Source organism: Schistocerca gregaria, chromosome 3 (genome assembly GCF_023897955.1).
Source record: "Schistocerca gregaria isolate iqSchGreg1 chromosome 3, iqSchGreg1.2, whole genome shotgun sequence".
In the NCBI taxonomy this organism is placed as follows: domain Eukaryota; kingdom Metazoa; phylum Arthropoda; class Insecta; order Orthoptera; family Acrididae; genus Schistocerca; species Schistocerca gregaria.
Window position 1 is genome coordinate 149,406,522 of NC_064922.1, and position 13,844 is coordinate 149,420,365.

At 38.3% G+C, this 13,844-nt stretch overlaps 1 protein-coding gene across 11 annotated transcripts in view; it reads left to right on the forward strand.

Moving 5' to 3' along the window:
• LOC126356163 (pericentriolar material 1 protein-like) overlaps nucleotides 1-13,844 on the forward strand; it is a 382,055-nt gene that overhangs the window by 331,697 nt on the left and 36,514 nt on the right. For all 11 annotated transcript variants that reach the window (XM_050006912.1, XM_050006916.1, XM_050006913.1 and 8 more), the window contains one exon: nucleotides 12,735-12,797. In XM_050006912.1, coding sequence (XP_049862869.1) covers nucleotides 12,735-12,797 — 63 coding nt within the window. The remainder of the gene's footprint in view (nucleotides 1-12,734; nucleotides 12,798-13,844) is intronic.

Below are 13,844 nucleotides of genomic sequence, written 5' to 3' on the forward strand. Positions count from 1 at the left end.
GACTGAATTAGACAGAGTTTTTCATCCTTCTCTGTACAGGTACTCAAGAATACTGTGGAATCCATCCGCTTTGATTTGGTTTCATCTTTCAAATTATCCAATTCTGACTGATCTTTGAAAATCTGCTTACATTTTGAGCCATGAAACTTTGATAAATATTGCTTTAGTCCATGCAGTGTTTGATAAATATTGCTTTAGTCGATGCAGTGTTTGTCTTTTGGGTTATGGCACTCCAGTGAAAGTGTTTTGTTGCAAAACTGTGCAAATGGCTTTAGATGAATTGGTGTTACTTTCATTGAAGTACTTCCAAATTCAATTCTTTTCTCTTTGTTGTGACATTTTATATCTAAAAAAATTGAAATAAGTTAGAGAATAATTAAACTTAACTAGATGTAGATACTACAAAAAATTCTATGTCATATTCATAATGTTACAGTCCTGCATATCTTCTTGTAGGAAATTACCCTTTACGTGTGCTACAAATAAACACAGTAGATACTACAAAATGCTATGCGTGCACATGACTAGTGGCATATTACACCACAATACAAAGTACACAGAAAGGAATAATTTGTTTGCTTCCATAAGTGGCCTTTACAGTTCCTTTCTAGCGAGCACTAGCTTCAAACACCCATCTTCATTTCTCTTTTTGCAGTTGACAAACAACCTAACATATCTCCTGTTTGTCATTCATAATTACGTAATGCACATTAGTTACAGTCAGTAAATCAACTTCAATCAGTGCTGTGGAAAGTAGTTTGAAAAACAGCATCATAGTTCTGACTAACAGTATGATTTTTGTCATTGTAAATTTACACAAACTGAACCATAAAAGCTGTGTACCACATGAGAAATATTTTCTAAAACAATGTTGGTTATTAAAAAGGCACTAGCTTTCAAGAAAACTCAGTAAAACATTTCAGCATAACAGTATAAAAACCTATTCCATTAAGTATAGCAATGAGTAAGTTAAATTGTTATTAACTCAGTATAAGAGTATCACCATCAGACACAATTACATTGTATTGTAATTAGCAACAAAATACTTGCAATTTTTATGCACAAGAAAAAACTCTCATAATAGTTAAACAGTGCCCCGCCAACTGAGGTCAAGTGCTATTGTTGACTCAATCTATTCTGACATGACCTGACTTCATCCATGAGTTTACAAAAGCTGGTTTCAGCCAAGCTGAAGATCGGCTGATTTCTGGCTGAAACTGAAACTGCAGCTGAAACTAACATTTCTGTCCAGAACTGAAATTTTGGTCAGTTCTTATTGAAAATGTCCGCTATTTGGAATAATTCTACCATAAGTGCTGTTGAGAGGAGTCCATTATTGGGAAGTGTTCATTTTAAGGGATGTTTGACTATATTAACACAGCAAAGTAAAATTCAATTGAGGAACCTTATAAATTATGGGACACAATTGCTGGGCGTATTACCTTGTTGGGGAGGGTTAACAGATCACTCAGACTACAGGAGGAAAGGGATCCACTATTAGTGAAGATGAGGGTTGACAGAAGTGAATGGGAAGACATCAGAGAGAGTAAAAGGTTAGAAACAATCAATGTGGCAAGAAACAATCAATGCCTTCTCTGCACGATAGCAATGGAGATACTATCAAAGACAGTGTTGCCAAAGCAGAGTTGCTAAACATAGCTTTCTGAAATGCCTTCACTAAAGAAGATGACGTAAATATTACAGAATTCGAATCAAAAACAGCTACCAATCCTCACAGTAGTGAAGCAACTTACATCACTTAATAAAAGCAAGTCTTCTGGTCCAGACTGTATACCAATTACATTCCTTTCAGAGTATGCTGATGCATTAGCTGCGTACTTAACAGTCATATACAACTGGAAAGTTGGACAGGTCACACCAATATTCAAGAAAGGTAGCAGGAGTAATCCAGTTACTTATAGGTCCATATCATTAGTGTCAATATGCAACAGGATTTTGGAACTTACATTGTGTTCGAACATTATGAATCACCTCAAAGAAAACAGTCTATTGACACACAGTCAGCATGGATCTAGCAAACATCATTGCTATTGACAAGGGATTTCAAATCAATTCCGTATTTCTGGCTTTCCGGGAGGCTTTTGAAACTGTACACCACACAAGCAGCTTGTAGTGTATCCAAAAGCCTGAGTGCAATGGCAGCTACTAAAGTCCCTTGAATCATGCTGTAGACTACAATCAACAACTTGTTACTGGGTTCTTCATATACATCTACATAGATATTCTGCAAGCCACACGGTGCATGGTGGAAGGTCTACTTGTCCTTTCCTTTCCTGTTCCATTTGCAAATAGAGCAAGAGAAAATGACTGTCTATATGCCTCCATATGAGCCCTAATTTGTCATATCTTCATGGTCATTACACGCAATGTATGAATTGTTCAGCATTCAACTTCAAATGCCAGTTCTCTACATTTTCTCAATAGTGTTTCTCAAAAAGAACATCACCTTCCCTTCAGGGATTCCTATTTCAGTTTCCGAAGCATCTCTGTAACTCTTAGGTGTTGTTTGAACCTACCAGTAACAAATCTAGGAGATTGCCTCTGAAATGCGTCAATGTCTTCCTTCAGTCCGACCTGGTATGGATCCCAGACACTCGAGCACTACTCAAGAATAGGTTGCACCAGCAACCTATATGCAGTCTCTTTTACAGGTGAATCACTCTTTTCTATAATTTTCCCCATAAACTTAAGTCAACCATTTGCCTTCCCTAACACAGTTCTCACGTGCTTGTTCCACCTCATATCACTTTGCAGCATTATGTCCAGATATTTAAACAACTTGATTGTGTCAAGCAGGACACTAGTAATACTGTATCCAAACATTACAGGTTTGATCTTCCGACTCATCCACATCCACTTACATTTTTCCACATTTAGGGCGAGTTGCCATTCATCACACTGACTGGAAATTTTGTCTAACTCATCTTGTATGTTCGTACTGTCACTTAACTTTCATACCTTACCATACAGCAAAGCATCATCAGCAAACAACCGCAGGTTGCTGCTAACTCTGTCTGCCAAATCATTTATGTATATAGAGAACAACAGCAGTTCTATCACACTTCCATGGGGAACACTCTGATGAACATTCGCTGTTGAGCACAACATACTGGGTTCTGTTGTTTAAAAAGTCTTCGAGCCATTCACATATGTGTGAACTTACTGCATATGCTTGTGCCTTCTTTAACAGCCTGCAATGAGGCACTGTATCAAGTGCTTGCTGGAGAGCAATGATTTCTAAAACCAGGCTGATTCATGGACATAAGCTTCTCAGTCTCAAGAAAGTTTATTATTTTTGAACTGAGAATATCTTCAAGGATTCTGCACAAACAAAAGTTAGGAACATTAGTCTGTAATTTTGCAGGTTTGTTCTTTTACCCTTCTTATATACTGGAGTCACTCGGGACTCTGTGCTGAGCAACAGATTCACGATAAATGCAAGCTAGGTAAGGGGCCTATGCTGGAGTGCACCCTTTGTAAAATTCAACTGGGATTCCATCCGGACCTGGTGATTTATTTCCTTTCAAATCTTTCAGTTGTTTTTCTATGCCAGGGATGCTTATTACTATGTCGTCCATATGAGAGTCAGTCTGATGGTGAAAGAACAGGATGTTTGTACAATTCTCCTTTTGAATGATTTCTTGAACAAGAAATTTAAAACTTCAGCTTTCATTTTGCTATCTTCAGCCTCCATACTAGACTTGCCAACAAGGAACTGAATGGAAGCCTTAGACCCTCTTAGTGATTTATGTTAAGACCAGAATTTTCTCAGGTTCTCTGACAGATCTTTTGCTAAGGTGTGGTGATGGTAATTGTTGAATGCTTCGTGCATAGATCTTTGCACAGATGTGCAAATCTCTACTAACTTTTGATTGTAGTCATTTGTGCATTACCTTTTGAAGTGAGAGTGCAACAGCCTCTGCTTCCTCAGCATCCGCCAAATTTTGTTATTAAATCATGGTGTGTCTTTGCCATCCTGTATCCACTTACTAGGCACATAACTCTTCAGACCACGATTTACATCTGCTTCAACTTTGCCCATAATTCCTCTACATCCATCTTACTGAAACTAAGTGATGCCAATTCACTGTGTAAATGATAACTGCTTAACTGCTCTATCTGGCATAACGCTCTCCTAGCCTTCTTAACTGATTTATTACCTTTCATAATCATAGTTGCTAAAATGACATCATGATCACTAATCCTCATTTCTATACTGACATTGTCGATAAGGTACAGTCTATTTGTAGCTACAAGGTCTAAGATATTTCCATTGTGTGTGAGCTGCCAAGCTAGCTTCACAAGTCTGTTTTCAGAAAAAATGTTCATAAGCATTTTGCATGACTGTCTGTCTGGCAGGTTAAAGTCACCTCCAACTAGTACTGCATGATGTGGGTATTTACGTGCTATTGACCATAGATTTCCTTTAAATGACTCTAGAACTTTCACAGCACAATCGGATGGCCGGTTAAAACATCCAACAATTAATTGGTTTCACCTACCACCTGTTATATGCAACCAGATACTTCACTGTCACACTCAACTTCAACCTCAACAGAAAGAATATTTTTGTCAACTGCAATGAACACTGCTCCTCCTATGACCACCAGTCTATTTTTCCAGTATACATTCCATGACTCGCTAAATATCTCAGAGCTTTTCACTTCGTGTTTCAGCCAGCTCCCAATCCCAAGAATAATCTGAGCATGAGAACGTCCCTGGAGGGCAGTAAATTCAGGAACTTAATTACAAATACTTTGACAGTTTACTGATAAAACTGTGACAACCAAAGTGTATTTATTCTGAATATTGTCCGACTTCCCTGACTGCATATTGACTGACAAGTGTTCATCAGAGCTCCTCAAACTACTGTGTAGCACAAAGAAACCCTCATGTGCACTCCACAAGTACTTTGCTCTCTGAGTAGCTGCTTCCTTTGCTTAGTGCACTGCAAGGGAAGTACTACAAATCCCCACACAATAACGCAAGTCTAGAAATCTGCAGCCAAGACCGTCACAGAGTCAACGAAGTCTTTGGTTGCGACTATCCACTTGGCTCCAAACCAAAGGACCCCATCAGCTCTGGGAATGATGCTGCAAATTGCGAGCTCTGCTTGCACCCTGCACAAGAGGCCAGCAGTCTTCACCATCTCTAACAGACGTCTGCATGAACTGAGGAATGCCTCAGAACCCATGCGACAGGCTTTGTTCGTGCACTCATGAGCCACAACCTGCAGACGACGGAAACCTGCACACGCTTGATAGCCACAGGAAAGACCACCTCCACATCTTGGATGAGAGCCCCCAGGAGATTTACCGAGTGCACATTGGCTTTCTTTCCAGTCCTGAATGCTATCTGCCTAAGTAGCTCTATAATGCACTTAACATTGGAGCTCCCAGTAACTAGTAAGCCTCTCCCTCTGTGTGCATGCTTGGATCCTGCTGTAGGAGTGGCCACTTGTCCACTCATAGGGTGAATGGGCAAGGCTAAGCATCCGGTCTCCACATTGGTCCTCCAACTTGAGCAATACAATCGTGTTCCCATCTGCCACTCACCCTCATGTGATGGTGGGTCCACCACATCAGATGCACAAGAAGGTGCTCCGGAAGCAGAGCCCATGGACAAAACAAGTGGTATCTGAGGTGTCCCATGTGATGTGCCAGATTATCCACCATTGCTACAACCTGAGGCAGCCTCAAGATTAAACCTCTCAAACAGAGAATCATACAAGAAATTTAATAAATATACTACAAGCAAAACACAGGAAAAGATAACACTTAACTGGCCACTGTGTAGTAGTACTTGTGTATCAGTCGAGAGCTGAAGCTTGGGAGCTGGGTTTACCCAAAGCTCATTCATTCCTTCAGCTAGTTTAATAATGCTCAGACCTATATAAAATGCTGCACAGTGGACACAAGTTAGTTGCTAGACAACATACACAGTTTTTCAAGTTCCTGTGCCTTTGATCTTGTAGGATGTACCAATGATAGGCTTGGGGTAGGTGGCAGTGGGTATATGCATGGAGCAGATTGTATAGTGGAATGCTTACAGAGATAGGTACCTGGGGATTATGTTTTGGGAATATCATATGGTTTCACTAGGATGATATGGACTTCAGTAGGGAAACAGAAGGCAACAGCAAGTGGGGAGGGGATCAGGGGGTGAGAACCTCATTTCAGGGCTTGACCTGAGAAATTCATAGCCTTGATGAAGTAATATATTTAAAAAAATCAAAGCTTGTAAATACTGGGTGACAAGGGGAGGGGAATGCTTCTGAGTTGTTTGAAAGTGGGAACTGTGTTAGTCATAGGGTGGGATGAGGATGTTGCCTGGGAGATGTGTTGGTGAATAACATCCGCAGGATAACTGAGTATGTAAGGAATATTTTGTGTGTATAGGTTTTGATAAATTTGGTGGTGGAGCAGAGATGTTTACCATTGAAGCCTAGGCTGTAAGGAATGAAGTGTTTAATGTGGAAGGGGTGGTAACTGCCAAAGTGCAGGTATTGTTGCTTATTGGTTGGCTGTACATGGACTGAAGTTCGGTTATGGGCTTCAGTTAAAAGGAGATTGATGTCAAGGGTGGAGCAGTTCTTCCTCAGCAACAGTCCAGACCATAAAAATGTCATCAATAAATCTGTAACAAACTGTGGGGCTCCATCTCTGATCCTTGAGGAAAGCCTCTTCCGTGCAACCCACAGAAAGTTTGGCAAACAACAGGACCATATTGGTTCCCATAGCAGTTTCCCTGGTTTCTTTGTAGATCTTGCAACCAATCGCTTCTTAAATTTCATACTAATGAATCCTTAGCCCTTTACCCACCTTGTCCTTTACCAGCACATTACCGTTGGTCCTTTACCAACACATTACTGTTGCCAACCACCACTCTCACCAGCCGATATCTCCTCCACCCTTCAGCCGCCACACTCAAAAAATGCAGAAGCATCCCTCTTGTCATTCCATACTGCCCTGGTATTGATTGCTTCAATAAATTTCTTGGCCAAGGCTATGACTTCGTCAAGTCAAGGCCTAACAGGAGATCCTTTTTTCCTGATACTACTTCCCACACCATCCATTATCACCTTTCATTACCCTCCTAACCTCTGTAATACCCTAGTGAAAAAAAGAAAGAAAAAAAGCTTAAGGCTGCTTGGAATGTAATTGGTGCCTAAAGAAAGGAAAAAGATTAATGAAACAAAGAAACAGAGATCAGCTCAATGAAAAAACGCAACACAGTGGTTACAGGTGGTTGAGAAATAGCTGACACACTCAATGACAAATCTATCAATGTGGTAGAGAACTTAAAATTGGAAAGAAATGGTCCAGATAAGAAGATTACTAAGTTATCAGGAAAATCAAGCTGAACCATGTTCTTGAAACTTGGTACAGAAGATGAACTGAGGAAAGCTGTACAGAAAGTAAAGTCCAAGAAATCAGCTGGTGATGATGAAATATTGACTCACATAATAAAGCTAATAGTAAAGATGTTGAGTCATAGACAATGCAACAAAAAGACTACTAAACAGGTAAACTTTTAGCCAGAAGGCATTCTTCTGAAATAAACAAAACACACACTCACACACGCACACACACACACACACACACACACACACACACACACACACACACACACACACACACACAAATGCTTCGACCACCAGGGACAGTGTTCATGTGTGTGTGAGCTGCGTTTGTGTGAATGTGTATATGTGCGTTGTCTATTTCAGAAAAAGGCCTTCTGACCGAGAGCGTATGTGTTTAGTAGTTGTGCTTATCTTCACTATTGGTGTGAGTAGCAATCCATCCTTTTAATAATATTGTCATTTTTCCATCCTGGATTTTCCATTGTTTAATAGAGCTAGTAAGTGAGCAAATAATCACACATAGCAAACAGCTTTTTCAGAGATGGGATTTTTTCTGAAGAACTGAAGGAAGGCAGGGTGGTGCCAGTGTACAGAAAGAGGATAAGGATTACCTCAACAACTACATAAGTGTATGTAGAATGGATCAGCTGATTATCTGGACAAACATTACATTCTTGTTCCATCGCAGCATGTTTTCACAATGGGCAAACCTACAGAATCAGCAGTTGCCACAGAATATATTACACAGTTCTTATATGAAAAAAATAGTATCTGCAATGTTTCTGGATCCCTCCAAAGCATTCAACACCATTCACAATGAAATAATAATACAAAAGCAGAAAATATGGCATTCAAGGACATGCTGGATAGTGGATACAATCATACTTATGCAACAGGAATCAGTTTGTTTCAATAGGGAATGCATACCAATCAGAAACTAAGGCCATCAAATATGGATTGCTACAGTGGTTGGTAATGATGCCATTGCTTTTTAATTTGTTTATTAATTATATAGGTGTTGAAGGGAAAGAGAAGAGAATATTGTATGAAGAAGACATGACAATATTGAACCTTGACCCAGAATATGAAGTAACTTGTGAGAAGAGTTTACATTTCTGCAAACATCAGAACTCAGTGGCTCTTAGAAAGTGGACTGGTTATAAACCTGAAAAAAACTATGTTTGCAGTGTTCAGAAACAACGAGCAGACTTGCGGAGCATGGATATAGATGTAGATGTAGACGAAACAAGGCTGGAATAAATAGAATTCAGTAGATTCTTAGATATTACTGTGGCTTATGAGCTGAAATGGAAACAGTGTATTAATTCTGTCTGTAAGAAACTCAGCTCTGTCATATTCATAAAGAAGCAGCTATCACAGTATGCAGACGTACAACTTCTGTGCACAGTATACAGTGGACTCTTTGAACCATACCTGTAATTTGAAGTGACAGTGTGGGGAAACTCAAACATTCTAGAAACAAAAAAAAAAATATTCACATTACAGAAAAAATCACTGAGGATCATTTTAAGAAAAAATACTTCTGAAACATCCAAAAGTGCTTAAAAATGTAGGCACCTGAAAATTTTACATCTTTTAATACATATAAAACAATAGCATGCATCACAAAAGGTAGTGCAGAGTGGATTACAAATGCTAGTGTACACCCTCACATTACACAGAGGAAAAATGGTGTATGAAGCCTACACGACTGACTGACAGTGATGGGAAAAGGACTTCAGTACACAGGTACTAAGAATTCTGCCTAAAAACTTGCTTGACAGCAGGAGTGTCTCTTTCATCTGGGCCAGAGGGACCCAACCCCACCAGAATTTTGTTTTATTGTTTTATTCTGCATTTTTCTTCAATATTGTATCAAACAGTTTGAAAATGATCTGATTTTGGTGTAGTATAGATGACAGAGATCAGAGATAATCAGTCTCAGTTTCTACTGCTCCAATGTAGAAACACATTATGTTACTCTGAGCTCCCAGTAACAGGGCCAAATCTTCTACTACTCCTCCCTTATCCCTCCACTCATCACATCATTCCACAGCGACGGACCTGTTTTCCTTTCCCCACCCCTTTCACCTGAGGGCCAGTGCATCGTGGCCTGTACTCACACCTCTGGCTCGATAAACTGCAATTGTAATGAGATGACCAAGCTGTTTCCCTTCCCCTACCTCACCCCTTGCCATGGCGTAACTTGGGGCCAGCTTGGGTGGATGGATTGACTCACGCATACCCCTCGTTCCTCCTCCCCAGCAAACCCTTATCTCTCTGTCACATTACCACTCTCCCACCCATCTGCACCTATAAACAGTGTCTGTGACCCCATAACCTAAATATTTTCCTATATCACCTATGCATCTTCCTCCATGCCAATGGGAAATGTCATAGACAGCAAAAGTAGATATCTCTATGTAGTGTTCTGTATTTTTGAGCTTTGTGGCTGAAACTCAAGTACTCTTCCAATGATTTTAAAATTAATAAAGTAGATTGTTTGCTTTGTATAGAGAAAAAAAATTAATTTATTTAGTGTTCTCATACTAAATAAATCAAAAAGTTTGTGCACATCAATCAAAATGTTTTGTAATGTGTGAACATGGTGGAAAGAAGGACACAACTTTCTGCAAAAAGTAGTGGCTAACAGTTTGTGAAGAGAAAGAAAAGCTATTTTGGCCAAAATTTGGCTATTAAGGATCTAAAGCATTTAAGTCAATGGATTAAGACACGTGCAAAAGCAGACTGCATTTAGAAAATTATTGTAAATAGAAAAAGTTTGGCACCATAACATTGCTACTCAGATTGATTTATTGTATAAAATGTCAATTGAGAACCTGACATAATGAATTAGGTATGAAGAATAGACACATATTAAATGGAGTAGTAGAGTGCTTAACATTTCGAGGAACTCATAAGTTTCTTAAATTTCTTGCCTCCTCAAGGATACCTTGACAATGTTTTAGACAGCTTTAGTATTTCCATCTGTAAATATATTCACTTTTTTTCTTTTCAGGTTTTATATATCTAATTTACATTGAAGAGCTGATTAAAGACATTAATGCTGTCACTTTTGTTTCTGTGCAGGCAAATGAAACAACGCGTATTACTTGCAAAAGTCAGTTGGTCATTATACTGCAGTAGATTAAGGGAAAAAAAACCTGTTGAAAGATTCCTCACCTCTGACATAAGTGGCAGACATGGAGGTTATATAACAACAGTGCAGAACAATTCCATTATAAACTTTATTGACTTTTTATCTGGGCCTCGCCAATGAAATTGAGCATGAGCCGCCATTGCATGACAGTGTATGTGACACTAACTTTCCAGAGAAACTCAAATACTATCTAGTGGAAAAGGAATTTTAAAGTATTGAAGAATACTTATAACATTAAATTTGTAACTTCTTGTATTTATAATCAATTATGTTAAAATGTAAGCAAAGTGGTTAGGTAAAACGCGATAATGAACATTGTTCATTTTTGACATGTCGTATATAACACGTACATTTAATGTGCACTGTGTAATCCTATCTTCATTTCAAATCAGGAGATGGGAACATACGGTCCAACATGTCCTTGCATCCGACCATCAGGATTTGATCTCTGTTAACACCTCACTTTTTTCATTATACTTTTTACTGTATACTAGCTGTGCCTGGCATGTATTGCAGCACCTCTTTTTCTAAGTAGATACACATGTACTAAGCAGACATATTCACATGTACAAAACAGATAAAAGACAGTGGTTTTTTATGTATTAAATTAAATTTGAAAAATCTTGTAAGTGTAGACTTTCACAGCCATTGTCACAGTCAATAAAAATGTTCTGGCTCTGTGACCACATTGTCAATGTTTAAGGCTTCTCACATTTTGGCCACTGTTGTAAGTGGCCTTACTTGGGGTGTTTTTTGCTGACAGCTGAATGAGAAAAATTTGGTTCTTATATTTTTACACTCCAAACCTTCAGCCATTGCTATTTAATCTGTTCATTAGACCTGTCTTACTATCATAGTAAATTCTTCTAGACAGCAAGTGACATGTGTGTCAATTTTGCTAGAAATTCCTTGAGGCATTATATAGAACCACTGATATGTGGTCTGTCTCTGCACACTCCCCACCCCCTCCTCCCCTTAGTGGTGCGCGCGCGCGCGCACACACACACACACACACACACACACACACACACACACACACACACACACACACACACACACGCACACACAGGGGTGAAATGTCAAGTCTAGAGGCCCTGGGAACCCCTTAGGTGTGGTTGAGGTTTGTTACATACAATTTTAAAAAAATAATGACTCATGTTTATATAGAATTTGACTGAAATTGCTCCAGTTGTTCATGAGATAAGCTTCTGTGCCACCCTCCTTTCCACCCTCACCCTTGTGGTTTCTGAACCCCACAGAAACTGCTGCAGCTGTGAGCATAAGATCTCACCAAAGCTTCATTGTATTGGAATAAATGGTATAGGAATGCATAGATGATGAACAGGTAAACATAAATTTTTACATACAAGGTATATGTTTGTCTCTGTTTCTATTTTTTCATTCTCTTCCCTTGCACTAGTAATTTCTCTTCTCTCTAATCTGTCTTTATTTCTCACACTTCACTATTATGTATCAGGTTTTGGGTTTGGTTCCATATCTATTTAATTTTGTTTTTGCTGTTGTCATTTTCTTGGATTTGATTTTTGATAAATGGCCACCACAGCTACAAAATATAAAACATGTCTCTCATTATTCTAGAATGTAGGTAGATATGATTCTAACAGAATGTTGTGGTGTCATGAAGCTTGTTATTTACTGAACAGTTGTTCAGATGAAGCAGTAACAGATAATAAATTGGTGATTGCTTGTTTAAGGAGCAATTAAGATCAGCTTGGTTATCTTTCAAATATGTTTCATTAATTGGTGTTGCAGTTTAAGAACTGCAAAATGCTGTGAGACTCATATATTTATATGACGATCAACTCAACTTTCTATTGGTGGGAGGTTGATTATTTTTCCATTCAACACTCTGTCCTTTACTGTCAGGCTTATCAACAAAAACATTACATCAACCATATATTCCTGTTACACACATTTTTTTCTCTTCTTAATAATGTAAGATGTATTGTTCACAAGATTGTGCAAAATGAAAGAACAGATGACTGTGAGTTTTTACATTTGTTGCAGTCTTGTTTGTACCTCCGAGGAATTTTACCTACTTTCTTAAAGACACTGTATAATATTTTAACTTTTGTAACTGTATTGTATTTATAGTAATCAGATCTAATCATCGATTTTCTGTAACAACATTATAGTATTACTTCCCTTTCACTGATTTGTCTCCTGCAGGATTCTGCTGAACAATGGACCATTGAAACTATTACAGAAGTGTCCACCTCACCAAACAATCTGGTATGTTCCAAACAATGTACAAATGTATTACTTTCTCACATCATACAGTACCTGTAGCTGCAGTAATGAGCACATCTTAGATTATAGTCACTTACTATCTGCAAATAATAATGATAATGAAGATGCTAATAATAATAATAATAATAATAATAATAAAAGTTATATTTTGAGTTCTGAAGAATTCTTGATCAAACCAGTATGATGTTGATGTTTTTTGCTTCCTAATTTGAAACATTATGTGTAGACTGAAATACTTGCAAATATGTTCTGGATAGTAATTCTGTGGTACAATTGTGTTGCATCTATCACATTATATATAGTAATAGTACAGCTTTTAAGTGCAAGTCCATCTCTGTAGTTGATTGCTTAATCATGGTAAAACAATTATGGATGTAGAATTAGTGCATTATAAGACATTTTAACCACCAGAATTTGTTCAGCAAGGGGAAAGACTTTAAAACTTATAGCTTCTGACCAGCAGATTGTGTGGCAATGTCCTTAATTTAATTTAAAATCTCTCCAAAGTGTGGTAGGGACTGGTATCCCAGACCACTACTGATAGTGATCCGAGTCAGTTCCATTGCTGCTCAGTGAGAAGAACAGTCAGTTTTGCAGCACCAAGTTTCACTTGCTTGTTTATATTTGTTACTATCTTCATCCACAACTCAAAATTACACTTCACAAAAACTAAGTATAGTCAGCCAATAATCCTTTGCTACACACGTGATGCATCATTTGTAAGTTACATGCAAAACTGCTTATTCTATTATGTCGCTACAGGAACAGTGCATTATGTCCATCTTCTTGAGAACTCTCCTATTCTTCTGAGAAGGGTAAATGTTATGTGCTATTTGTTTGCTCACACACTTTTGATGAATTATGCTAGTCCTTCCTTTTTATAACATCTGTCATCCTCATGCAACAAAAGAACAATTTTATATTGGTTTCTGTATGAGGGAGCCTAACTCACCATCAGGAATGGTTACCTCATGGTATTGTACTCATATGCACAGGTTGTGTATGTTCAGTTTTATGACATTTTAAATT